This window comes from Numida meleagris, chromosome 2 (assembly GCF_002078875.1).
Source record: "Numida meleagris isolate 19003 breed g44 Domestic line chromosome 2, NumMel1.0, whole genome shotgun sequence".
Taxonomy (NCBI): Eukaryota; Metazoa; Chordata; class Aves; order Galliformes; family Numididae; genus Numida; species Numida meleagris.
In genome coordinates this window covers 43,881,523-43,908,975 of record NC_034410.1, presented here as the reverse complement: position 1 = coordinate 43,908,975, position 27,453 = coordinate 43,881,523, and the positions used below count along the sequence as shown (strand labels likewise).

At 40.7% G+C, this 27,453-nt stretch overlaps 1 protein-coding gene across 1 annotated transcript; it reads left to right on the top strand.

The window, feature by feature from the left end:
* CCK (cholecystokinin) lies at positions 20,655-26,527 on the top strand. The gene is made up of 3 exons (XM_021388948.1): positions 20,655-21,046; positions 22,046-22,303; positions 26,159-26,527. Exons 2-3 carry the CDS (start codon positions 22,048-22,050, stop codon positions 26,293-26,295), a joined length of 393 nt encoding a protein of 130 aa, XP_021244623.1. The 5' UTR covers positions 20,655-21,046; positions 22,046-22,047; the 3' UTR covers positions 26,296-26,527.

Below are 27,453 nucleotides of genomic sequence, written 5' to 3'. Positions count from 1 at the left end.
AAAGATGATGAGGGAGCAGGTAACCAAGAGCATTCACCCCGTTGTGGCATCCAGTCTTTCTCCTTTAAGACAGAACGTATAACTCGGGCCAGTGTTACAGGAAACTAACTTCATTTCAGCAAGTGTTGAATCAGGTTATAGTGAAAGAAATCAGCAATTTTTTTGCCCGCATGTCTTTATACTTAGAGTACGGGATTAAGTATATCACACATGCAGTGCAGTTTACAAAGAAAACAATTTTATGTTTATGTTTTAAGTATGCCACATTTCAAAAGCACTTTTGCATTTTATTTAATTTTTTGGTGCAGTATGGTAACAGTAACTATACTTACCACATAATGGAATTAATTATACTCTGAGTGATTTGAAGAACAGATCTATTCCAGTGTTCCAGGAATGATGAGTACAGGATTAGTACTGCAGTAAATTACACTCATAGTTGGTAAAAAAGGATAATTCTATAAAGAAAAAACCTGGGGATGTTTTGATTTAGAACTGAAGTTAGCCAAAAGAAATAATTCAGCTTTGGTTTACAATTAGCAGAAGATTCTCTTATGATCTCCCTATTACTCTTAGACAGTATTTTGAAGTAGATGCATAAAATTTTAAAATTAATTTGACAGCAAGAAAGATACTGAGTTATCTGTATTAGGCTGGTAGATAGGCTTCCCAAAACTGACTCAATGTTAGTACCAGGCTACATGTCAAACAGAGGGGAGGAAACAGAAAGGAACAGGATTCATCTAGTTCACAGTATTAAGCAAAAATCCAGGGTCAGACAACTTGTGTCAGAAAAAAAGGCCCACCCAATCTGGTAATCTCTGTCTGTGACTCAGGAAAACTCACACCCTTTTGATATAGGCTGGTTTGTTTAGGAACAGGGATCAGTAAATTAGTTTAAGGACTAATATATTAGTTTAGCAAAAGAAATCAATGAGTGCTAATTCTGAAAGTTTCCATTTCAACTTTGCTTGGTGTGTGAACAGCCTTGTTTTCTCTTAATTCTGCTTCACAAGAAACACTGGGGTCATAATTGATGGCCTAGTTTTGCATTTCACCAGGTGCAAGGATGTTTTCGTCGGATTTTCACATATATTGCTTTGGAAGTTGCTCGTTATGGCCTAACAAACAATGGAAATTTGCTAAATTAGGGAAAAACAGCCAAAGGTCAGCCAAAAGTCTCAGTGATGAAGCTGATGATGGAAAAATGGAGATAAAGTAAGTGGGCATACGACCACCCTATATGAAACTACGCATTGCCCAGAGGGACATTCGCATGTATTAATGAGTTCTTGGAAAAGAAGGAATATGTATGCAAATGAACCACATATGTATGTATTAACTGTTTAAATGTAGAACCTGAACACTGAGAGTGCATGCTTATTTGTCTGCTCAGTACGTATTGTCAGGAATAAAGGAACACCACTTTTTAACACCACGTTGGAGTTAGAGAGTTTTCTTCCCAGATTTCGGATGACACTTTAATAATATGGGAATCAGGGACTTTCAGAGCCAAGGTGGAGTCTTCGTATTTGATAGACTTGTGTAGATACTTGTCCATTTGCTCTTTAAACCCATGTAAAATCTTAGCATCCACAACATCTTGTGGCAAGAAATCCCACAATGTAATTACAATCATCTTTTTTGGACTTTAAACAGAGAGTGTGATACTTCCAGCTGATGCCTCAACTTCTTAAACTGGAAAAAGAAAAGGTTGTTCTCAATTTATTTTTTCCGTACCTCTAATGATTTGTAGATCTCTAGTTACAGAGTTCCTGGAATTCTAGAGAGACCTATATGTGTTCCAATTCCTTAAAAAGCTGACTAGGTATTTGTACGAAAGGGTGCTGAGGATCAGCCAAAATGGTGCCTGTTCTCATTACAGTAATAATGATGGAAAATTAGATTTACTTTACTGAATATTATTTCCTTTTCATCTCATCATAATTATTGCCAATTCATCTTCCACCGCTGTTTGTTTTTTAGCATCTAGCTCAAAAACAAAATTTTAGCAGAAAGTATGCTGACTTGATTGAACCTCTGAGAAAATTATCCCTAGAGAGCAGCAGGATACAGGGATATATATAAGGCTTTTTTGTAGAAGAAAATTTCAAAATTTCTCCCAGACTGACCCATTGTCCACAGTGCATTAGATTATTAATGTTGCAGTGAGACAAAATAGCAACGTACACAGAATTGCAAGTGAGCGGCCATCAGCACTGTAGTACATATAGTCAGCTCCTCCAATGGCAGCAAACTTGTCATTTTTTCACTTGTCCAAGGTGGAGAAATAAAACAAACAGCAAGGAGAACAGAAACAGCCCTAGTGGGAGATTTGAATCCCATGCTTGTCAGGAACTCTTTGTTTCTACCTTGGGCCTTATCGTAAGACACTGAAACAATCCTCTTTCTTGTCAAAACCTTTCCTGGTTTCCAGTAGAGGTCTGTAGACTTACATGTTCACCACTGTCACAACGGCGGTGAAGTGGTGGAAGAAAGAGAAAGGCTCAGGTATTTGCAGTTATGGCTAGGGGCAGAGCTTGAGTTAAGAGACTGTCTTTTCTCCAACTCTGTTTCCGTGGTTTTAAGAGATCTGTTTTTACTGACAAAATTCGGATCCATTTTTAATCTTTTTAAAGCAGTTGTCTTTCAGATACTCATTGGTTGTTTGATCATTGTTAAACCTCATAAGCTATCTCATTCAGAACGCAAACTCCATTTTTTATTCTAGCCTCTCTGTTCAGTTCTTGACCTATGAAGTCACATAGCCCATGAGTCTTCACATTCCTGCTGTGAGCTCTATAGACCATTAATTACCTGTCAGCTGCATGTATTTTACAGAACATAATGAAATAGCACAGTGATGTCAATAAGGGGTCTCTAACTATGCCAGCACAATACCATCACCATTCTATTGGGCAAACAATCAAAACTTTCAACATTCAAGCTAAACCATACTTCATTCTCCTCATCAAAAAGGCCCAGCTATGAACCCCTTCTCTGTTTCAAAACTTCTCCACGTCCATGATCTCATTTTATTTCAGATGAAGTCCTGAGCGTGCATGTATGTGTATAAACTCTTGCTAACAAAGATACTGGTTTCACATTCAACTGTAAAATGTATCAACAACATAAGATTCAGAAATATTTCATTATTAGCTAAAAAGGGACATCCATGAAGCTGATCCATGAAAATTCCCTGGTTTGCATTGTCTTAAAAAAAATAAACAGATGCTTTTGTTGACTGTCTAACTAGAAAGGAATCAATTTATAACCACTCCAGCAAAGTGTGAAGACACACACAGCACATTCAAAACTATCAGAAAGTATAGAAAGCATGCATTTTGTCTAAACCCAACTTTCATCTTGATTGCAAAAGAATTGAAGAGCAAAGAAATGAGACCAACAGGCAAAGCTTGGCACTTAGGTCGAGAGTGATAAGCTAATTAGCTTCTCTCTTTCTGTGACAGATTGAGAAAGCAAATGCCACTTACCTCTCATTACAGGTAAATGGAAATATACTTCCAGTTCTGCAGCTGCAGTACCATGAAAAATGACCACAAACTGAAGCCATCAGAGAATATTAGATATCTCCTCATTATCATTCACTTACTTGTTACCCAAATGGCATTTTCACTACTAACGAAATGCAACATATAAATCTGCAAATTACCATCAGTTTCACTTGCAAAAAGAGGGAAGAATATTGCAAGTTGAAAATCAAACTAGAAAAAATACTTTGTCCTTGAAAACTTGTTTACATAGCTACATTTATTAAATAAGGCTAGGGGAAAACCTGCATTCATGTGAAAGCAAGACAAGATAAAAATCTAGGTTTCAGTGGCATATGAAAAGTGTTCAGTGAACAGGCAAAGATGTAATCAAATTTTAAAAAAGGAACCTTCATATTCAGATAACAGAGTGGTGTTTAATGAAGGATTTGGGTGATCTATGTGAATTATCCTCCCTTTTTTGGAGTAAAATATACCACTACAAGCCAAATTTACATGAGTTTAGCCTACTCCTTCATAGAACAACGACTGAATTCTACCTAAAATTACTTTCCAAAGCATAAGCTGATTTGCATATGTAGATATTCATATTGTAACATTATTTATTTCTCTGAATCTATAATAGCGTGACAGTAACTGATGATTATCTGTTTGTTGGAAGAAAAAAAGTACCTCACGCTGTTGTGTAAAGTGCTGCATAATTAGCATAGAACTGGGAGGACAAAGTCCTTCTACAGAGGTAGAGATAGAACTCATTTTTGTAATTTTGGTTTTAATAAATGACTGATTCACTCCAGAAAGATTATCCCTGTGTTCTCCAACAATAGCCTGTACATGATTAGATGGCATACCTGTTTAGACAAACTGATGAAACTTAGGGATGCTTAATATGTATGAAACACAATAGCATATTTATATAATTTTAATTATTATTTAATTATATAACCATATTTTATACAAACACATACAAATACATTACATAAATATACATGAAAAACAACAGCTAGAGAACTCAAAAACTCTGTCTTCCAAAATCATCTCTCAGGTGAAGTTAGATGAGGCAGAAACCACCCCTAGCTGACTTGAAAACATCGCTAAATTTCCCAAGAAAAGACTTCTAACCACAACAGAGGATTGTGGTATCTGACACAAAAGCTAAAAATAATATATTTTAAGTGTAGAAATGTGCACTTGAAATAATTAAAGTAATTTTAGTACAAATTAAACTTCTATTCATATATTCTTCTATGTGTTAAGTGAGCCCTTTGTGGCCACAGACTCAAATTCACACTCAGCAAGAACTCTCTCTCCTCACACTTCACACAGATATTGAAGTACTAATTTCACATAAATTAATACTGAAAAGATGCAGTCACATAGTCCCAGGTTTGTGTGTGACACTGGTTCCCTTTTCTGTATTTCCACGCTCTGCATCAACCTTGTGAAATGTCTTTTCATATTCAGGAGATGATAGCTCTCTGAAAGACTGCCACACTTCCTTCGTGACTTTACTATAATGAGGAAAACTGTTGCACTGCAGCACAGTACACTCATACAGATTCACAACAGCAAGGAACAGATTTGCCTTAAGATTCCACTAACACAGACTTTGTACAGGCATCCGAGTGCAAATCACAATGCTCTGAAATATCCAGCATATTTAGAAATTGTAAGTAACAAAATCATATATCAGATAAAGAAAAGACCTAAAGGTGAGAAAATTAATATGTATGAAGATAAGAGCCATACGGGAGCAAAAAAAAAGAAAAAGGCAAAAAATTTACTTTCTCAGCTGCATTTCCACAGAAATATTCTGTCCTTAGTTTAAACAACACCTCTGCTACATTTCCACAGTATTATCCTACCCTCAGTTTAAAAGCAGTTTCTATAGACCCAAACAGTCATATAAATGATCTGGTACTAATCATTTACTGCTTAGAAATAATAACAATATATGGCTTGTTAGAAATTCAATGGTGTCTAATAATGGGATTCAATGTATGTATTAAGTTTGTTCTTTTTTTTTTCCTTTTTGAGAGAAATGTGAGTGTATTTTCATCCCATTCAGCCAGTTGCTTCAAACAATCAGAATAACACTGGAATGTTGTTAGTAGCAAGACTTTCAAAACTGGTTTAAGCAACTGCTGCAATGCAGTACAGATGAAATTGCATACGAATTGGGATTTATGAGACCGTAACAGTATACAGAGACTTTGATGCATTCATCAAGAACTATATGAGCAACTTGTAAATGAACTGTATAGTTAAAAAAGCCCAGAAGGAGAGCATCTCCTCCAAATGTAACCATTTGCACACTGTGTATGTTATGTTCCATGGATCCACATTTGTGCTTCTGAACTGATACCAAGCTGGCTTCCTTTTTTTTATGTGCAAAAGACATCGTTCGCACACCAGCTGTGATTTGAGTAAAATTAGAGCTCACCAATAAATACCGACTACGCTATATGAAGAAAAATGAATGTCAAAAAAAAAAAAAAAGCTTTCAGACATACTGATTTTAATTCAAACACACCAGATACAGGATGGAATATGGAGCAATTCCACAGCTAGGTATTTCAGTGAGAATGGAAGGAAGGAAGGTTCCTAGCCCCTTCCTTGTACTCAAAGCACAGGCTGAAAACTTTGGGCACTAAAATCTCAGATGGATGTCCTAATCATGACATTACTTAATATTCTTATCATCTAATGCTCTCTCTCCTAGAATAATTGGCTTATTTCCATTTATATACATACACTTGCATTTCAAAAAAAAATGTCTTTAATTCACAATAAACAAATTTGTAACATATTTTTCAATAAATGGAATTACAGGGCTTTTTTCTGGCCTGTGATGAATACAATTTTTGTTTTAAAACTTGGCTTCTGAACAGTTAATGAAACTAGCAATTTGTGAAGAACAAAAGTCACTGTTCAGCTGCTGTAAATTTATGTTGCTGTAACAGTCTCACTGGAGGTCCATTGATTCATAGCAGTTGATCTTCAGGCAAATATATCTCTACTAGAGAACAGACAAGACAATGTAGGACCTTAACACAAGAAGCAATAAAGTAATGATCCTGACGAAGTCTAGTAAAAAACCTATCTTGGGAAATTGCTGGGAAAACACTATAAGCCTCCTCTGCTTGTTAAATGGAATGAGATAGCTATATATAAGTCTGGAAACTCATGCAATATTTATTCCTCTCTTTAATAAACATTCATTATAGGTTTCATGGCACATCCTCTGTTCAATATCAGGTAATATGTGAATGCAGATTTCCTTTTTATATACCCTTCAGTATTCTTTGGATGCTTACCACCATGGAAAACTGAACAAGTGCTATTGCATGTGACTGACTAAACTCTGCTTTTAAAACAGAACTGGCAATACTTAACATAAAACACAGACAAAATCAAAGAAAGCAAGAAATTCTCCGGTGAGAAATTAATACTTTCATCCAACTACACGAGACAGTCCAGAAAGCTCATTTAGAGTGCCAGCTTGGTATTCTTGTTGCCAGACATGCCAATAATACCTACATCTAACTACAGGAACTTCTGAGATGTTTGGAGCATAGTGCTAGAAATCTGAAATATATGGATTCCTGCAAGTAAGTATTGGCTTGTGCAGAGTCAGATCCTGTCTCACCATTTTACGTTACGCTCATTTCTCCTGTATTTTCACATTTGGAGAGGCAAGCAGAAATGAGGAGGAGAGAGACATTTACTCATCTTACTACTCCTCAGGCTTTTACAAAAATTTACCAGAACCAGTACTTTTTCTGGGGATTAATATTATTGCTATAAATTTCCATCTCTTCATGCCCTTCATCAAGAGAAGCACTAAGGTAGGTTTTATTTCAATCTTCTGTTATGCTGTCTGTCATTCATGACTTTTCAAGATAACTGGATTAGTTTTGGTCAGTTGTTCAATAAAGGCAGAAGTTCTCATCAATTCAAAAATGTCAGATACATCAAAGTACGGTTTGGCCTGCTGTGCCTCTCTAAAGGATGAGATTTACTTTGCTTGTCTTTCACAATAGATTAGGTTACTACTGAGCTTTTAGTGAAAACTGATGCAAAATAACCACCTTTCAGCATAATTATCCCAAGTCAGTAGCAGACAAAATTTTCTTACTTCTCTCAGTATTAATGAATTTTCAGTCACCCTTGACATCCCTCACTAAGCGCATCTCATTTTGACCAACTGACCCCTCCTGATTTTTTCTCCACCTACCTACGTCACATTTTCAGATATGTTCCAGGCACCTGACTTGCATTCCATCTTCTGTATTCTTTCGTGTGCTAAAGGCCAGTGAAGAATTTAGGATTTAGCCAAGCTGGTGTCTTACAAACTTGTCTTTACACTGCAGTAGGACACTGTACCCTTAATTTATTTTTTCAAGGAGCTGTGAGCCATCTTAATTTCTTCTTTCCTTTGGATCTCACTCTCACAAAACATCCCATAAGTGCTCAAAGTCTCTTGAAATCTACCTTCCCAAACACCACAGTTTTGATTTTTGTATTTCCCCCTTGTCCCTTCCTAGAGAATGAGAAATACTTTAATTTCATGGCCATATCCATACCTTTGATATATTGTGTTAATTTCCAACTACTCAATCAGTAATGGTTAAAAATATATATTTTTATCCAGTTTGGTTTTGAAACATATCTAATACTAACGAACTCCCTATCTCCCACTCTCAGAGTACGCCTGCACTGAGAAATTCCTTGCATGTTCCTGCATCGTTGGTTGCCAGGTAGAACTCATGAGTGGCCTCTGTGAGCTCTTTGAAACTTACTCATAATTAACTCTTGCAGCCAATCCATTGCATCTGTACTGTACAAGAGAAAAGCAGACTTCTGGAGAAAGACAAGACTAATTTTATTTGCTTCCTCCCTCTTCCACTGTTCCAGACTTTGCTACAAAAGGGTGAAGATTCACAGCCTTCAATCTGGTTTTCCATTCCTATATGAGCACACTGAAGGATTGAAATATGATTTGATCTTAAGCAGCCATGGACTTGTGTCATTAATATGAGAGGGATGTAAAAAGGAAACAATTAAGCTCTGTCAGATACTTCAGAGGATTTTCAGACATGGGATAAATTCACGGCTGTAAGTATATGAAATATTCATGTAGATACAATTACAAGAGATTCCATTATTAATCATGTTCAGTCATTCGTATCCTGTTACAGAAAAAACACTGGTATTTTTACTGTCTGCTCCAGGCCCTATCACAAACTAAGCAAAGCAAAATGCCTGAGTGGATGGGAGAATGATAAATCTTAAATTAACCATACTTCAGACTTGCCCAGCATCGTCTGTTGACTTCAGCCAAGTACTGTGAGCTTGACCTACTAACAACTGACTTGGCTAACAAAGAAAATATGCTTCATAATACAATTTGACTAAAAGCTTACTGCTTCCTGGAGTAGAACATAAATTCTCAGTGAGGCAACTACCTTCCACACAGAGCTCACATAAAGAGTGATCTCCATCAACCAGAAAGTGGAGGAAATGATCTGAAGTCAGTACACAAAAGGATTTGTTTTAAATTTTCTCCTTCTGAGGCTGCAGACAGATATAATCCGTAGCTTGTCATCTAGAGTCCCTACCCCACTCCTTAAAGTAGCCACTTTGAGACTTTCTCTCAAAGCCATGAAGCAATGTTCAAGTTTTGAAGCACAGCTAAAGGGGAAAATGCCAATGGCAGATGTTGTACAATTTTATATGTGCAGAGTTTGTATGCAGCCTAGATTTGACAGTAATACCTACTCTTCTTCAACTTTTACTAGCAAATAAATCCAGATTCCTTGAGTTAAGAATGGAGAGCGCAGTCAAACATTATGTTCTGCAGCTCATACCATGGACACAGCAAAATGCTATTAATTAGACAGAGAGATAACTATACAAGACTAAAAAGAGACACTTCACTACTTTTACAGGAGACGATGAGCCCTAGCTGGCTTCAAAATCCTTGGGCTAACAAGCAAAATCAAGCTGATCTAAGGAGATCTTCCTCACAATTCCCTCTCACTTAGTACATTTCACAGAGTTGGGTAATGATGTCAAACTATCTCTTATTAGCCTGGTTTTAATGAAGCTAATTAGCAAGTAAGACAACAAAGAGAAAGGTGGAAAAAACATGGCATTTGACTTTAGAAGAGGTTTAGAGGTAAGAGCTTTTATAAAAACAGGGGGACAATGAGAACTCTGCAGCAAAGAGCTGTGCGAATGCACAGTAAATTATCTGTACTTACGTAGGTTGCTCCAAAAGTAATGCCTCCTATTTATTTCCATGGAAACTACAACAGATACAAAGAGCACAATAACACTGTTTGATAGAACAAATTCTCAGCTACAACTGAGATTTTTTTTGCTAGTTTTCAACATAGTCACCACCATTAGCTATGCATTTTTGACAGCTGTGAACAAGAGCCTGCATACCATGTTTGTCAAAATCTGCACTAGTCGAGGTGACCCACTATTTCACAGCTGCTAGGAAAACGCTGCCAACACCATCTGACATTCACTGCTAACATCCACCGTCTAGTTTCCATCAATGTTCAGCAAGAATAAATGAATGTCAAAGGGTGTCAGTGGGTTCTATATGGAGGAATTCAGTTGAACTTCTTTGCTTCATCTCCACTTCCATGTCAGACACCATTTTGCTAGACTGCCCCTCTGCTGCCATCTGTCACATGGCAACAAAATTTCATGGCATACTGGCAAGAAGGTTCAACCTCTAGTACCATACCACCAACACCTGCCTCTGACATTGTGGGCCAACATAACAAAATAGGAGGCTTTACTTTCAGAGCAGCCCCCATATAATATCTTCAGAGACACAGAGGTTTTCTACAGTGAGTCATAACCCCCATCTTCAGAGGTACTCAGATCTTTCCAGGAAGAAATATAGTTTGAGCACTCCTGTGTGGAGCCAGCAGTTGGACTCAATGATACTTGTGGGTCCCTTCCAATTTGGGATATTCTATGATTTTACAATATCTGCCACATACAGCTTTTAGTGACATTATGAGGAAGGCATATGAATGGATATGCCTTAAAATGTAAAGTCTTAAAGATAATTAGTTGACCAGGATGTATGCTTTACTTTGTTCCTAAAATGGCATAATGAAATACTGTATTGGTTTCCTACATTGTTACTGAGCAGAATATTAAACTAAATGCAGAAAGTATGATATTATTTACACTGCATCTATCTTACAGAGGAATTATTATGTTTAGGAGGATGTTCTCTCTTGTATGTAAGTCTGACTTTGAAATACTAAATGTTTGTTTTTCTTGTACTTGGAAGAAAACATCCAAAATCCCACCTCAACCATTAGTATCCTCAAGCATATGAAATACCATACACAACTAAAAGCAGAACAAAAGTATACAACAAACTTATTTCTGACCTACACTTCCAGTATTATAGTTCTCTATAGTATATTCCTGACTAAGAGCCACCATCTCTTTTTTGCTGTTGGAACACTAAAACCGTTATTCCATTGTGTAAACAACTTTGGAGACAGTGTAATCATGCTGCAAACATCTTATTCCCTTTTGGAATATCTGCTGTACATACCCAAGGTTTGTTTACAGTCTCTTGTAAATCATGCTGAAACCTCATCAGCACTTAAAACAACTCCAAATTAAGGAATGCCTTCAGAGAGGTTTTAGATGAGGTCTGCTAGTAATCTTTTAATAGCATGATAAACCAGATCGGGCAGAAATGTTCAAGAACTTGAAGATTCAGGAGCCTCAGATCCATTTTCACTAAACCATCAGCATCAATGCTCCAATGTTTACATCACTGGAGCAAATGGTTTGTAGGCCCCTAGTTCACAGGAGCATTCTTATAATTAACTTATTCTAGGCACATAGTAGCAGACCTCAACAGGTCAAAATAATAATAGCAATAAAGTTCAATTGAGGATTCATCCTTTCGTTTTGAATAAGTTATTTAATATCAAACACTGCAATCTGTAAAATTGCAACCTGCTTGCAAAGCTCTCATTTCCATAAACATTTCCAGTGCATTTTAATATGAAATATCTTGTACTCTCTGTAAAAATGAAAATCCATTTTGGCAAAGAAAAAACACATCTATCAATATCCTGCTTGAGATGAAAAACAGAAAGGATGAGGCAGACTCAGCCCCATGAGTATTTCTTAGACTGAAAAGAAAACATAGCATCAAGGAAATTTTAGTTGCAACCCTCCTGCACACCCACACACCATTACTTAGTGGTAATGAAAATTTGTATTTGCCTGTATTCTAAAGGAGCACAAGAGCATGGTCAAATCTTAGAAGCAAATTATTTTGGAAATATTTTTTTAAAGCAAGCATAAAGTGGTACATAGGTGGCTAGCTACGCAGACAGGTTTGGAAGGATCTGCACTACTGTGGTTGCTGCCATCCTGACAAACCAGGTAGAGGCACCAGACGCTGCTTTGCTGTTAACTCCACTGAGGAACACCACACAGAGTGTTGCTAGTTTCTCTTCCCTCTCTCAATGGAAAACTGATCTATTGCCCCTAAAAACAGAGCAATACAATCTGCTTCTGTCTTCAGGCACAAATTTTGGGGCTCTCCACTCTGTGCTCAGGCACTGCTTTCACCATCTACGGATACTACTCACAACAACTTGTATGATGTCCCACTGTGGCTAACTAGTCCATCAGAGGGGATAAAAAAAACCTGCCAAACTGCTGAAATACATGAGTCTGATCAAAAATACAAATGTCTGAAAACTTGTTTAGTTCAGCCAAAAGCAAAGGTCTTCCAGTTTAAAAATACTAATATTTAAGGAGCATATAATCAGAAAATAGTACCTTCACTACATCTGTAGTTTAGTTGTTTCATACCTGCACACTCCCTGCGAGCTTCAGAGTCTCAACTAGGACAAAATACAGCTGGGATACACATGATGAACCTTGATTTCCTATCAAGGGAATTTAAAAAAAAGACATATTCCATGGAGAAAATGCCATATACCATGGAGAAAAGCACCCAAATACAGAACACAAAAAATAAATCCACAGAGATTTGTTTCAATTTGATTGTGCACCTACAGTAATTAACTTTTGAAGTATTATTTTAAAAAGAAAGGCTTGATTGTCTTCAAATAAATTTAAGACAGTGATTCAAACTCATAAGAGGGAAGAGCTTTTTAACACACACGCAATAAACGACCCTGAATTCACTGTTTAAATATGCCTGAAGTATCAGATTTTGATTAAGGTAAAGTATGGACCCCAACTGCAGTGAAGTCCTAAGACCAGGTGGCTGATTCTGCTTAAAAATATTTTTATCAAACAGCTTATCATATTATTTAGTAAAATTGCATGTTTTCTGATACAGTAGTAATGAACTTGAAATATCTGCCCCCTCAAAAAAAACCTGAAGAGATTTAACACAATTTTACTGGACACACATAAGAATTTGAGAGTATGTTGTTTGTGATTTCAGAATTTCTAGTAGGAGAATGTCACAGAATGCCAATCTATCGATTGCCATCAGCAGCGCATTCATCAAGATGCTCATCAGACAGACACAGATGAATATTTTAGGTAAGGATTATTCTGATTTCTTCTGTTATTATTATAGCCAACAACTACTTAGCAGAACCTACGTAGGTCTAAACAGTGGATGAACTGTTATATTACCAGAAGGAGGACAATGCTTACAGCTCCCATAAAGCTGACAGTTAAAATGTGTTTGTTTTGTTGTCCTCCTCCTGCTGTTATCTCCCAAAGAACATGCTTATATGACTGTGTCCCCACACAGATCACATTGGGAACATTAGTATCCTTGTGAACAGTGTGAATGAGTACTGAACATACATCACTATGCAGGCAGCCACCACCATTGTCAGTCAGGTGGGGAAAGAACGGGACAAAGGTAGTGTGGGTACTGGGGGTCACCCTCTTCTCATGTGTGACTAGTGAAAGGACTAGAGGGAATGGCCTCAAGTTGTGCCAGGGGAGATTCGGGTTGGATGTTAGGAAAAATTTCTTCTCCGAAGGAGTGGTCAGGCACTGGAACGAGCTGCCCAGGGAGGTGATGGTGTCACTGTACCTGGAGATGATCAAGAAATGTTTAGATGTTGTACTAAGGGACATGGTTTAGTGCGGAAATAATGGTGGTAGGTGGCATGGTTGGACTGAATGATCTTGGAGGTCATTTCCAATCTCGGTGATTCTGTGATCCTATATAGGCCACAGGACACTAAGTCTGCTTCATTTAAACAAATTACTGCAGGTTCCTAACCCCCTTATGTCAGGACACTTTCACCAGCTGGCTGCCTACAGAACCTACCTGTTCCCTAGAGCTACAACTCCAATCTTATCACTCCTTTACCACCACACTCAGCTTAGGCTTTGAGATGGAAGTTCTCACCCACCCTGACCAGGTCATGCCAGCCCACATTTACTGCCCTCCTCCCAGAACCAGGTTATACTGAAAGCATAAACCACTGGCTCAGTGGTGGAGCTGTTTAATTGACTGTACAAAAGGCAGACATTACCCTTCAGTTTAGATGGCTTGTTTCAGGCTAAGATGAAGTACATGGAGGAGAGAAATAATAGAAAGCAAAAAGAAGCAGTGTGCACTTCCATAATACTACACAGAAGAAAATGTAGACACTGTAACCCCCGCTTCATTTTACATACTTACACACCTCACAGCACCTTTTCACTGTTGCACCAGGTCCTCGCAGTAGAATGCAAGTAAACCAGCCACCACGCTATATCACTGAAGTCACCAGTAATCTTGCTCTCCCACCTGAAAAGAGAAAATTTGAGCCAGAGAGCTCAGAGCCATCCCATTCCAACTGCTTTTACTCCGGTTCCATTAGAAAGGAATAACAGATCAGTACTACCAGGATCTTGCATTAGCTCTGACCCTGAGAAGTCTTTTGATAGAGCTTGCTTATTTCCCCTGAGAGCACGATAAATAAAATACATTAGTAAGCTGATAAATAATATATATATTGATACTATCAAACAGTGACATTGTTAACGTACAGGACAATTCCACTAATTAGTCTTGTTAATTTTAGGAAGTCAACCTGAAAACATACTTATTTAAATGTCTCATTAAATGTGTCATGGGAGACACAGCACTGTGCAGAACTGCTGATTTAAAGTAATTCCAGACTCCCCTCTGAATACAGTAAATATTAAGTTTTTTTTCAGAAAATCCTAGATTAGACACAAACAGTCAGAAACAATTCTAAAAAGAGAGCAGAATATAGAAAGATTGGTTTGCTTCCAAATAATTGTTCCCCTTAGATTTAGCTATGCTATCTGGGTGATAATTCATTTCTATCATGTGTGTTCGTGGTTCCCAGTGCTTTAAAAATGCATTTATACCTAATGATTCAGTAAACTAGCTTAATTTAGAAACATTCCTTCTGCATTTAAGGGAAATCTCAGTCACCAAGGGGCAGCTGAGATGCATTTAAAGTGGAGCTCTGAGTTAACTGTCTCTTTTTTCTCAGCTTTTGAATCAGCTGAACAGATTTAATTAATTTCATCTCCGAGAGTCTGTAATTCGGTTGCTATGGTCATAGCGTAGCCATTCTGAGAATGGAAATACCAGGCCACAAAAAGTTAAGTGTTAGACTGTGGAGCTGCCTGGTTAATGGTTTCTGTTCATCCTGTTTTCTGCTGCATGGAAGGTAACACTCCTCTGGTACTTCTAAGGGATTTTCCTGAACAATTAGTAAAAGAGCAGCCTTGTCAAATGCAGAGAGTATTGACTGCATCCTCAGAGAAATCCCAGGACCTTGTTTACAACACTCTTATAACAAGTTCCACGGGCTCACTGCGATGCAGTTAGGGCTGCTGTTTAAAAACTATCATTTTTTCATCCCACTCTAGCCTCTCAGCTACACAGCTTTTATGCCTTCTATGGACATTTCTGGTATTTCCATTCAAATAGGAATTGTCAGAGTAACAATTCATACTTTGCACCCAGGTTAATTCAATTTCTTTCTATATTACAAAGTCTAATTTCACAGCAGAAGTGGAATAACAAGACTCCAGCTGTCCTGTCCACTTACATCTCAAGCAGAAAGCCTCCCTTTCTTCTGAAGGACACTAAGAACAAACACTTCATCGGCTATCCAGTCTTACTAGTGTCAAGCCAGTTTGCTGCTTTTAAATTCTACTGCTGGTTGTAGTATAGATGAAACACACAGATGATTGGAAGACAAGAAGCTAATACATCATACCTGTCACTCACAGAACTCCCTTCCTGGGGATTTAGATGGTTTGACAAATGTTGCTTAGGCTGACGTTCCATTTTCACAAGAGGGGAGAACAGTATTTCCTGCAGTATTCTGTGTTACTACACAGAGAAGAAGATGCTTTTTCTCTGAGTCCAGATGGCAAAGTATAGAGCAGATCTGAAAAAATAAAAAGTATTTTGAAAAGTATGATTTATGTCCTTTGTGTACTAGGCTATTTCTATAATAAATGAATTAATATATATGTTGAAGTGTGCTGGACTAGTTTCTCCTACATAAAAAGAAATATTAGCTACAGATTAAAATACAATTATTTAAAACAATAAACAATCCCAACAATATTAAACAGTTTCCAGTACTTGTGAATACGTATTTTAGTTTCAACACAAAACCTCTGCACTGAAGAAGGGCAAGGATTCTCCTGAGGGGCTTTATACATATCTAAAGTAACAATAAGCGAGGGAAGCTGAATGAAATTTTGAATTTTAAACATGAAAAAGCCATAAAATCTGGGAGATCACAGCCCCGAGGTCTCAAAATAGCACAAGAACAAGTTCAAAGAACAAGTGGTTTTCATGAGTGTCACAGGAGAGCATTAGGGAGGTATTTCAAGTTGTGTCGGCCCACTCGAGCTAACAAACCACATTTGCATAAGTTTATATAACTTCTGTATTTTCGGAGGCTTAAGCACATGCCTAACAGGAGTAGGAATTAGAAGAAGACTGCAGTGAATAAATTCATATGCCTTAGGCTCAGCTAGCACAGGTTACCATTTTCTTCTTCCTCCTATGTTGATGTGTTACACATTACCTATTTTCACCCATTTCCAGTTGAAACGTAAGTGGCAAAATAACAACGGTTTGTTACAGCCAATAAAGAAAAGGTGACTACTAAATGCCAGACCATTCCACAAAGCAAGGGTTAAACAGACTTCGTTCTTCCTGAGAGTCCAATTACTGCACTTGCATTCTCTGCTTGTCAGTGCTATCATCTTCACCTTCCTTCATCTTTTCAAACTCTACTGTACTTCTCAAAGTATTGCTAGAATCAGTGAGAATTTATCAGGAATAAATACGTTACATAACCTTGTCTTTTTTTTTTTTTTGTAGAAATTTGACTTCCTTTTCTCGTCTTCTACTTGCACAAAAGCCTCCATCTTGTGGTCAGATTTGCAAAACAGATAGCCCATTTCCACATACGATCAATTTGGTCTTTCAGAGAAAAAAATATATAAATATTTTGAAAAAGCAAGTGATTTGGGATTAGGTGGTCTCCTAGAAAGTTATTCTGGAGTTTTCTCTTTTCCATATCACCATTTACTCTTGAAACCACAGGGAACTGATTTTGGAAATGCTACACAAGTAAGTTTTCCAGTTGATCTGTAGGGAGCTTCCACATCAAGTGTCTGAATTTCATGGGATACCGGTTGAAATCTGATTTCCTAAACAATCAGATCCTACTCCTGGGAAATAGAATTTTCCTCTTACTTCCTTCTTCACACAAATGCAGGCAATGTATAATCCCAAGATAATGGATGAACTGACATTAGTGCACACAGTTCATGTCAGGAGTACACTTTTGACAGAGTTCCTGGTCTTTCCCACTCACTGCTGGGCAGACTGTGAGTATCCAGTTCCTTTTGGATGAAAATGAAGTGAAAGAAGCCAGCCAGCACTGCATCTAGTGCATTTCAACTACCAATGAACTTCCAGTCCCTGGAACCTAACGTGGTTAGGGTGTTCGTTGGGTCCTCAGCGTCATCCCTGCTGATCTGCTTCTACTGGACTCTTCTTAAAGTCTGATGTATTAGTCTGATTGATCTTCAGAGTGGTATATTAATTTGAGAGACTGTTCTGTGAAAGAATTCAGCATTCCTGTTCTCTTCCCCAGGAACAAAATTTCTCCCCCTGTTTCTGGGCTGACTTCAAGTAGAGCTTATCTTCTTGTCAAGTGCAATACAAGTTCAGAGAAAAGACACTGAAGTGGAAGCCTGAGGTCATCTGATAGAAATTAAAATTCAAAGACTAGAAAAAAACAAAAGACCAAAACAGTAACAGCTGAATGAACACAAAAAAAAACCAGTAGCAGAACAACACAATATTTTAAAATATATTCAAGACCCTGTTCATACATCTACAATCCAGGTAGCTGGTCTAAATACTATATTCACTAATTTGTCCATTAGCTCCAGAAATTATACTGTTCACTTCCCTGCTATCCTCCAGACTGCTGCTCCATCAGTTTCACAGGAAAAAATAAAAAAAATAAAAAAAGAATTTGCCCCAACGCCCTAACGTAGCAAAGAACATTAAGTATCAGGGTCTGGAGGAAAACTTTAAAAAGCACACCACATCGTGATAATCAGAAAAGGGCATCATGCTTAGAAACAGCTCTGCTCCATCTCACAGCAGAGAAAGAATGAAATGTTACCGCGCACAATGCCCTGCTGCACTCTGCTATTGGCACCAGCCACCTCCACGCAGAACAGAGGCAAGAAACTGTGTGTGCATCCCTCATACCTCATGCTGCCTTCTTGGCTCAAGCCAAGCTCAGAGCTTTGTGCCGGAACAACACAAAACAAATGCTCAGCCATACACTTTAGCTACCTCTGCTACAAGGAGGAAAAACTTTGGCAGAAAAATAGAGAAAACAGTTGAAAGCAGAGATATTTTGATTGCAACGGAGCAAAGGATACAGAAATTCCAATACTACGCATTGGAATTGTTATATGCAGCCTAAGTTTCTGCAGGGAACTCGCCTCAGAGTCCTGCTGTCACTTCACTCTAGCTGAACAGGCTTTCATTTCTCTCCTCTCTGCCCAAAGTAACACTAAAATGCCAATAATTAATAACTATTTACCAAGGACTGCAAGCTGCACACAACTTCAAACAGACTTGAACATTTTTCACCAAAGAAAACGCCAGTAAATCAGAAAGAGATCTCCGAGGATTGTACATATTAGTGTTAAGGAACTTGGTGAGGAAAATGCAGTGTTAAAAAACCTACAGCCAGACTTATAGATAGTGCTCTACTGCTGTCTTTAATAATGTCATGCCATAGCCTCACTAATTTTCTTCATTCGCTATGTTGGCTAGATAGGAAAATACCATTTGTAGTCATTGTATGAGATCGCGTAGGCAGAACGAAGCAGAAAATTTCATGTTGTGCTGACCTTGTCACTGCAAACATAGTGATTTGAGCAGTGCAGAGGTACAAGAAAAAGTTGGGACATGGTCTTTCAATGGATCAGAGCTCCCACGGTAATACATGTGATTAACAGTCCACAGACACTCCTGCATTCATGTTTGATTTTGTATGTTGTTGCCCACCTGTACGCTCACAGGAACAAATAGGGTAAATTTGGCTGCCACTTATGTATAAACACAGACACAAATTCTCACTCCATTTGTGCAGCCCTGGTTATATTTGTAATAGAACAGACATTCAAAATCAGCTCAATGTAAATGAACTCCTATAGCATGTAATTGTTCAACCAGACAAATACGTTGGCTTAAATGGCTGCTTTTATATTTATACCTCTCTGACATGAATTATGCATATTGCATACATTAGCAAGCGCTCTGTCTTTCCCTTCTATTAAGCTCTGGGCTGTCCCCTTGGGAACTCATTATCTCCAGTGCATTTCACAAAGGCTTGATACAACTCTACCAGAACTGTTATTGCACTGCACCTTTCCCAGAAAGACGGTGATACTTTTCCCAGGCTTCTATGGCTCAATTCGCTGTTGACTATTTAATCGTCTAACAGCAGTGAGCACCTTTTCCACTAAGACAAAAGAGGGAAAATGAATTATCAGAAATACTTTTTCTTCTTGTTGTTTGGTTTGGTTTGGTGCTTATTGTTGTTGTTGTTTTTTTTTTTTTTTTCATCCAGAGAGAGACAGAGCCATTAAACTGGTTCTTGGATGGGTACTGCTGGAACAGTTTCAGCGCCGTTCCTTCCCCTGGAAACGTGCTTTCAACTGAATTTCCTGCTCTCACAGGAGATTTGGGATTTGCTCTTTTTTCTAACTGCCTCAGGATGGCAACTTCATCTACTGCCATCTCATGCAGGAGATGAGAGCCACAAAGGTGACTGGGAGCCTGGAGCATCTCTCTTACGAGGAAAGGCTGAGGAACCAGAGGTTGTTCAGCCTGGAAGAGAAAAGGTTGAGAGGGGATCTTATCAATGCTCATAAACATCTGATATCTGGCTGGAGTAATCGATGGGGCCAGGCTCTCTGCAGCAGTGTGCAGTGACAGAACAAGGGGCAATAGGCACAAAATTGAACATAGGACGTTCCATACAGACATGAGGAAGAACTTTGTTACAGTGAGTGTGACAGAGCACTGGAACAGGCTGCCCAGAGAGGCTGTGGAGTCTCCTTTGATATTCAAGACCTGTCTGGATGCTTTCCTGTGCGACCTACTGTAAGGAAGCTGCTTTAGCAGAGAGTTGGACTTGAAGACCTCCAGAGGCCCCTTCCAACCCCTGTGATTCTGTGATGACAAGCAGTCTGTTGCTCAGCCCTGCCCTCCTTTTCAGCGACAGAGACCCTGGTTAGAGGCTGAAACGTGGCAAGAACGCTCGCACAGCACCATTCCCCGCAACACTCCCGCTGCCAGGAGCGTGGGGCACAGAAAGCCAGCACACCCCACCCTGCTCTGACCTGCCGCCCTCCCCGCGCCCCGTCCCTCAGCTCGGGAGCAGCCGGGCCGCCCTGAAGGGCTGCGGGAACCCCGGGTCGGCGGAGCCGCGCTGGGCGGCCCCAAGCGGGGCCCCGTCGCCCTCTGCCGACCGACGCGCGAAGAGCAGCGGAGCCCCTCGAGCCGAGGCCGGGGCAGAGGGCCCAGCCGGGCGGCACACCGCGCGGGAGTGACGAGACGGGGCGGAAGGACCGCTCCCTCCGCGGCAGCCCCTTCTCCCTGCGGACCCCGCAACGCCAGCCCGGCACAGGTGGCTCCCGAGAGAGCGCGGACTTCTTATAAACAAGCCGGGCTGCGCGCTGCCCTCCCCGTCCGGGAAAGCAGCCTCCGTGCCCGGCTGCGAACTTCAGCACGGAGGCGGGGCGGGAGGGAGAGAGGGAGCCCCACTCTCCCCGAGGCGGGGCTCGAACGCGGCCCCGCTGCGTCAGAGCTGTGCAAACACCGCCGCCGCTATTTAAGGGGCCGCGGCGAAGCAGCCCCTAACATCCCATCTGAGCGCACTCCGGGCTCCCGCGGTCCTCCTCGCTCCGGCCTCGGGGAAGGAAGGAAAGAAAGAAGGAAGGTAGGGAGCAGCCGGCGTGCGGTGGGTAGGGTGCAGCACCTGCGCGGTGCGGGGGCGGCCGGCGTGGCGGGGAGCAGCGCTGCCCGCGGGGTGACAGCCGCCCTTCGCTTCTGTGCATTGCCAGCGGGCGAACGAGCTTCGCTTCCCCTTGTTTTCGAAGTGAAAAGGTGATGTTCGGCGCTGCGTTTCACGTACGCGGGGTAATTCATGTGCCTTTGTAACGGGAGGTTGCCCTCCTGCCGTTAAGTGCCGGGTGCCTCGCTCCTCCTGCTAACCCCGTTTCCAGAAGTACCGTATTTCGGTTGCTGTGCTCAAACTGTGCCGCTTCCATGGGTCGTCTCATCCAATCTTTGGTTCTTTATGGAAGCGGCAAAAAAAACAAAAAAAGACTTGCGCTTGAATTCTGGTTTATACGAAGAAGAGCACGGTTCTGGTGCACTTCGTTGCTCATGCTGTTAAACGGGGTGATAGGGTGGTGTGAGATTTTGGGGCTTTCTTCTGTCGTGATGCAACTTTGTTCCTCCTTCTCTTGTGCAACACAGCTTCTTCCATGCTGAATTACAGACTCAGGAAGGGGCAGAGAGTAAATGGTCTTCGCAGAACTTGTCAAAATTGGGTGTTAGTAATAACAGCAGGTTTCAATACAGCAGCAAAGCACGTGGCTGCCCGCATCCTGGGAGTTTTTACAGAGCTGCATAGGTTTTCTTTAGTTGTTACTGAAACGCAGCTTCCAAAACAGAGAAGAACTGTGTAAAGAAGGCATGGCACATTCACTGGGAGGGATAAAACCAGTTCGCTGTGGTGTTATCTCATTTTCCCAGCAGATAGTTAACTACTCACACGTGCCTTCTAGCTCAATGCAGATCCCACAGCTACCTGCATGAACAGAACTAAGTTTCCTCAGAACCCAGCGCCCCTCGAAGAAGACAGGGGTGGGGATAACGCGCGATGTGCTCCATCTGGTCGTTCCGACCACCTGACGTGCCTTTCTCTCCGCAGCGATGTACGGCGGTGTATGCATCTGCGTGCTCCTTGCTGCGCTGTCGGTGAGCTCCCTCGGCCAGCAGCCCGCGGGCTCACACGATGGCAGCCCGCTGGCTGCTGAGCTCCAGCAGAGCCTGACAGAACCCCACCGGCACGCCCGTGCCCCCTCCTCGGCGGGTCCGCTGAAACCTGCACCGCGGCTGGATGGCAGCTTCGAGCAGAGGGCGAGTATCGGCGCACTGCTGGCCAAGTACCTGCAGCAAGCCCGGAAAGGTACGGCTGATCTGCTGCCTCTGTGGCAGGGCACTTCCTACACAGGTGCCCAGATACTAACCCTGCCATCATCTAGCACTAATTCCTGCGTTCCTATAGGAGATAGGGAATAGATTTTTGCCTGGCTATTCCTGAAGTAGAGACCGTTTCTTTCTCACTTACTCTAAAACTCCAAAAAAAAAAAAAAAAAAAAAAAAAAAAAAAAACAACATATTTTTACATAGCAGCCATTGACTGAGAGCTGTGTAAAGGTAACCAGGGAAAATTAAGCCCACCTGCCAGGTCATATTGCATCTTTCATTGTTAAGATTCTATTTTCATAGCCCGCTACGTATTTTGGTATGATTTTCAGCATGTTTTATCTGAGGTAGAAAAGAGTAATCGTGTTTCCTTGAAACCCTTATTATTTAGTTAGCCTCTTCCATTCCTTTTTTAAATTAGGATAGCAGGAGAGCTTTACAGTGCCTAAACGCAGATGAGAAAGCTAGCCTAAGCTCAGCCAGAAGCACCAGGGACAGGGAGATCTTTGAAGTATTGCATTTTCCTTGTATTTGTCAATGAAGGAAATTACAGAAGTGTGTGAGCTTTGGAAAGATCAGAAGTTGCACTGATGAACAGAGTAACAGAAAGCTGTGATAAGTGAAAGCGCATTTGGTTCAAAACGTGCAACTCCTGTTAGGTTTTCCATCCCGAGTTGCCCTGGGGCAGAATCATGCAATTACTTAAAACCTCCCCAGCATTCAGCAATGGGATCGTGAAGCTCCAGTAGAGTACTGGAATCAAAAGGCTTCACCTTTGTTGTGTGACTTACTAGTCGCTTGAAGAAACAATTGTGTCACATATCTAAACTGAGCAACACCATGGGCAACGTAATTGCTCTGGGCACCAAGGGAGGAACATGACTGCAAACCTCAAGAAAAAAGTCCAGTACAACTTGTGAGGTTATGCAAATATGGTTTGCCTGCAATAGCTTCTCTCATCTATCCCTTATACTGCAGGGAAAGAGACTGCATTAGAAGTTATGATTACTTGAGCATATAGGGAGTGGCACATTAATTGACTTGCAGTCTCAGAGTTTGTCTAGGATAAAATTCATTTGATAAGTGAGGGCCTTCTCTGCTCCTGTCTCTCCACACAACCATTTGCACATCATTCAGTACTCTCCCCTCCATAGCCTCACTGCTGAGCTCTGTGCTAGGCAGAATCCCACTTGTATTTTTGGTGGTGGATTGCAATAAACAGATGCAACCTGCATTTTATGCATTGTGTGTGATGCCACACACACTCATCCCTGTATGCAGAAGAGGGCCAAATCAGAAACAACAGAAAAACACTTTTGATGCATTCGGAGGGACTTCTCCTCTCACTATGAATTTTCACAGTATTCATTAAGGAAGTTGCTTTAGCAGTTCACATGATCTAACGGAAAGACAATTCAGATACAGAATTCCACAATTCACTGCTAGAGTTAAAGCCATTAATAAGTAAGAATGTTGCCACAGGAGTCTATAAGGCAGACATGTCAACAAGGTCTTCTCTTCCTTTCTCCTGTGTTGCCACTACATTCTCCTTGAATACCTGGCTGTCATTTCCCATTAGCTTAACCAGATGATGTGGGGAAAAGAGTTTAAACTTAGTAATGCTTACCAAAAATACATCCTATGAAGGAGAATTGCCTGCATACACGTTCATAAGTATGTATATTTTTAACCCTACAAAGTGACTCTTGGTGAATGATAGAATTCTGGAGCTAGCAGGGTACCAGTGTGTAGATGTACTTGCTGGTACAGAAGAGAGTCACTGCGACAAAGCAGTATTAATTTAAAACAGTGCCCATCAGTGGTTTTCCCATCAAAAAATATGTTCTCATTTAACATAAGAGTTCAGGGCAACACTTCAGAAACCTCTGCAGAACATTCATATCTGCTGTTTTATCTTGTCTGGATGCTCACTAGAAAATTCCATCTCAGAGGACAGGGAGGCTGGGCATTTGCTAGCATTAGCTAGCAAATAGGAAGGCTCATTCTGGACAATAGCTCCAGTTAAAACAGTGAGAGTTAAGTTCTCCCAGGAGGCTGGGGCTAGATGGCAGCCTTGTAGCCAGACTGCTACAGGTTTGAAGCTGTTCATTGTATGTTGATGCTGCAGTATCCGCAGGGACATCTCTGGCGATTTAAGGGAAAGTAATTAAGGTGCTCTTAGGGAATTTCTTAGGCTTGTTGTAATCCTTAGCTTTCACTTAACTTCATCTGCAGGCTTTCAGCATAAATCTGGCACTATGTCATTGAGAAATGTGGCTGACAAGTCAGTGACACATGCAATTTGCTGTCCTCTAAGGAGCCCTTGCTAGGCCAGACCAAAATAGCATCAGGGGAGCACTTACAGCCCACAGGTCACTGCAGGCTCTAGCATCTCTTAAATATCAACACCCGAGTGATGGTTTTGCACTGTCCTAGCCCTGCCTGGTGCCAGGAAACCATATTCATAACTTAACTTTGTATTTTGAGCTACCTATGTGAATTTCAGAGGTTTAATGGTATTGAGAGTTTAATGATAGACAAACATATTTCCATAGGGTTTTTTTTTTTTTTTTTTTTGCCATGTTGTTTAAAATGCCTAAAGCATGTTTGGTTTCTTCCTATGGTACTTCTTTGTCTGTATCTCTTTCCATCCATTAACAAAACAATGCCACTGGTTTTGTTTTTAATGAGTCATGTTTACTACAAGTCATTACACAGTCACCAAGGGTTCCTCCAAAACTAACAATCTGTAAGCAACGCAACTGTGTAGATTTGCATTTGTGAGGTTTGGTTTGGACCCCTTTTCCTTTCTGCTCAGTTCAAGCATTCCTCAAGCTTCACTCCTCATTAACTACTACTGTGTTGGACTTGTCCCTCTTCCTCACTCAATGCTCAGATTTAATCTAATCACTGGCCTATGTCCATTTTGGCTTTTTTCATGGAGCACAGGGAGAAGTAATCTACCTTCCCCTGCAATTTTAGTTACGTAATGTGATGATGTCAAAGTATCTTTTTAAAAAAAAAAAAACAAAAACGTAAATTCTCCCCACAAATCATTTCTATCAATTTGATGCCCTAAACAAGGGCAAAAGGTCAAAGATCAGCATCCCATCCCACAGCGAAAAAAGCTATGAAAATTTAGAAAAGCAGTGGAAATGCTGCTGGTGTAGCAAGAAGCCTTGCGTAATTGCAGTAGTAGACATCTCTAGCTGTGAACTCCAGATACAACTCCCTGAATTTCAGGACTATTCCCACTTCTTGACAAAACCCGTTATTCCTAACTCTATGCCTCCTGTTTCTTAGTTTGCGCTGTAGGAGCTCCCACATCATAGAATCACAGAATGGCTTGGGTTGGAAGGGATCCCAAGGATCATCAAGTTCCAACCCCCTTGCCACAGGCAGGGCCACCAACCTCCAGCTCTGGTACTAGACCAGGTTGCCCAGGGCCCCATCCATCCTGGTCTTGAACACCTCCAGGGATGGGGCATCCACAGCTTCTCTGAGAAACCCATTCCAGCACCTGACCACTCTCTCTGTGAAGAACTTCCCCCTGACATCCAATCTAAACCTTCCCTCCTTGAACTTAAAACCATTCCTCCTTGTCCTATATATGCATCTATGGCTCTTGCTTCCTAGGAGCTTAAGAAGAAAGAACATGATCTATATATTTTACATCTGAAAAAATTGAAGTCACTTTCAGGACAATCCCACAATGTTCCTAAGACATCTTCCCCACTGAGCATCATGCAAGCATCTGCCAATAAATACAAGCAGATCAGAAATGGATGAAAATGCACCCACTTACTTTCTCCTCTCACCCACTCTTTTCCTGTAGGTTCCACTGGGAGGTTCTCTGTCCTAGGAAACAGGGTACAGAGCATTGATCCCACGCACAGGATAAATGACAGAGACTACATGGGCTGGATGGATTTTGGACGCCGCAGTGCTGAAGAATACGAGTACTCCTCCTAAAGAACAGCAAACCATAGCGGCAGGAAAGAAATCACACTCCCATGTCTGTACAGAAAGAGAAAAGTTAATTTGTTGTCCTCTTTGAATCAGTGTTTTAAAATATATCATGTATTTGATGTAAATTTGTCTGTAAGACAAGGCAATATATACATATGCAGAATTTTCCAGAAAAATGTTTTCTTTCTTTTGTGGTTTCTCATACACTGATATTATATTAAAATGATTTCACTTACCCCTTCTCGTCCTCTCGCCACATGTCGCTGGGTATCTTACTACACAGAGAGGGCAGGAAAACACCTTCATTCTGCAACATATGTATATTCCAGGTGATAAGTACTCAGACACATGAGCCACTTTTTAGGGAAATCTCGTGACACTCAAAGTAGCTGTGACCGCTCTAAGGTAGAACTTGTCCAAATGCCAACACAGCAGCACAATGCTGCCAGAAAAGGCCCGCTATCCTCACGATGACCCTAGCTGTAAAGGACGGAGTGGTTGTAGCCCATCGCCGGCAGGGATAAAGGGAGAAGGAAAAGAGGAATGACACCAATGGGCTTCACCTCCTTGGCACGTTTATTTTATATTGTGAACAAAATGTGAAAGCTCCACTGACGGCTGCGAATCATGATTCCCTGCCGCGTGGTGAGCTAAGCCTTCACTCGGAGAGGGGCACAGAGAGCTGTGCAGAGGATGATCCTGAGGAAAAAAGGGGCGAGGTATCTGAGCGATCAGATCACAGGGCATTAAAGTGGGGTGCTGTTGGGGGCAGCCCAGCCAAGTCAGCTGTCAGCACTGGCAGGCAGGCTGCACCAGACAGCGCTGTAAAGATCTGCAGTGTAAGAGGCGCTTCAACAAGCGGTAGCAGAGAATTCTCCCCTTTCTGAGGATCTCATCTTGAAAGCACAAAACTGCTTTCCCACACACATTTTTCCTCCTCTCAAGCTCCTTCCAGACAGCCCCTTGCCAAGCCTCCTCGTCCGGCTTTTCTCAGCTCCTCTACAAAAATGACGAGCCTCAGCAGCCGCATCCTCTCCAGTGTTTTGGGAGAACAGCCTGTACTACCACTTTTTCCCAAGCAAGAGATTAAAACCAGTTTTTCTTTTTAAACTGAGAAAAATACAAATTAGTCTAAAAGTGCATAGATGAAAGCATTTCCCA

Bases quoted from the DNA above. Each gene is read 5' to 3' on its own strand.
- CCK (XM_021388948.1), top strand. From the start codon at position 22,048: ATGTACGGCGGTGTATGCATCTGCGTGCTCCTTGCTGCGCTGTCGGTG. The intron at 22,304-26,158 runs GTACGGCTGATC...CTTTTCCTGTAG, and splicing joins CCTGCAGCAAGCCCGGAAAG to GTTCCACTGGGAGGTTCTCT.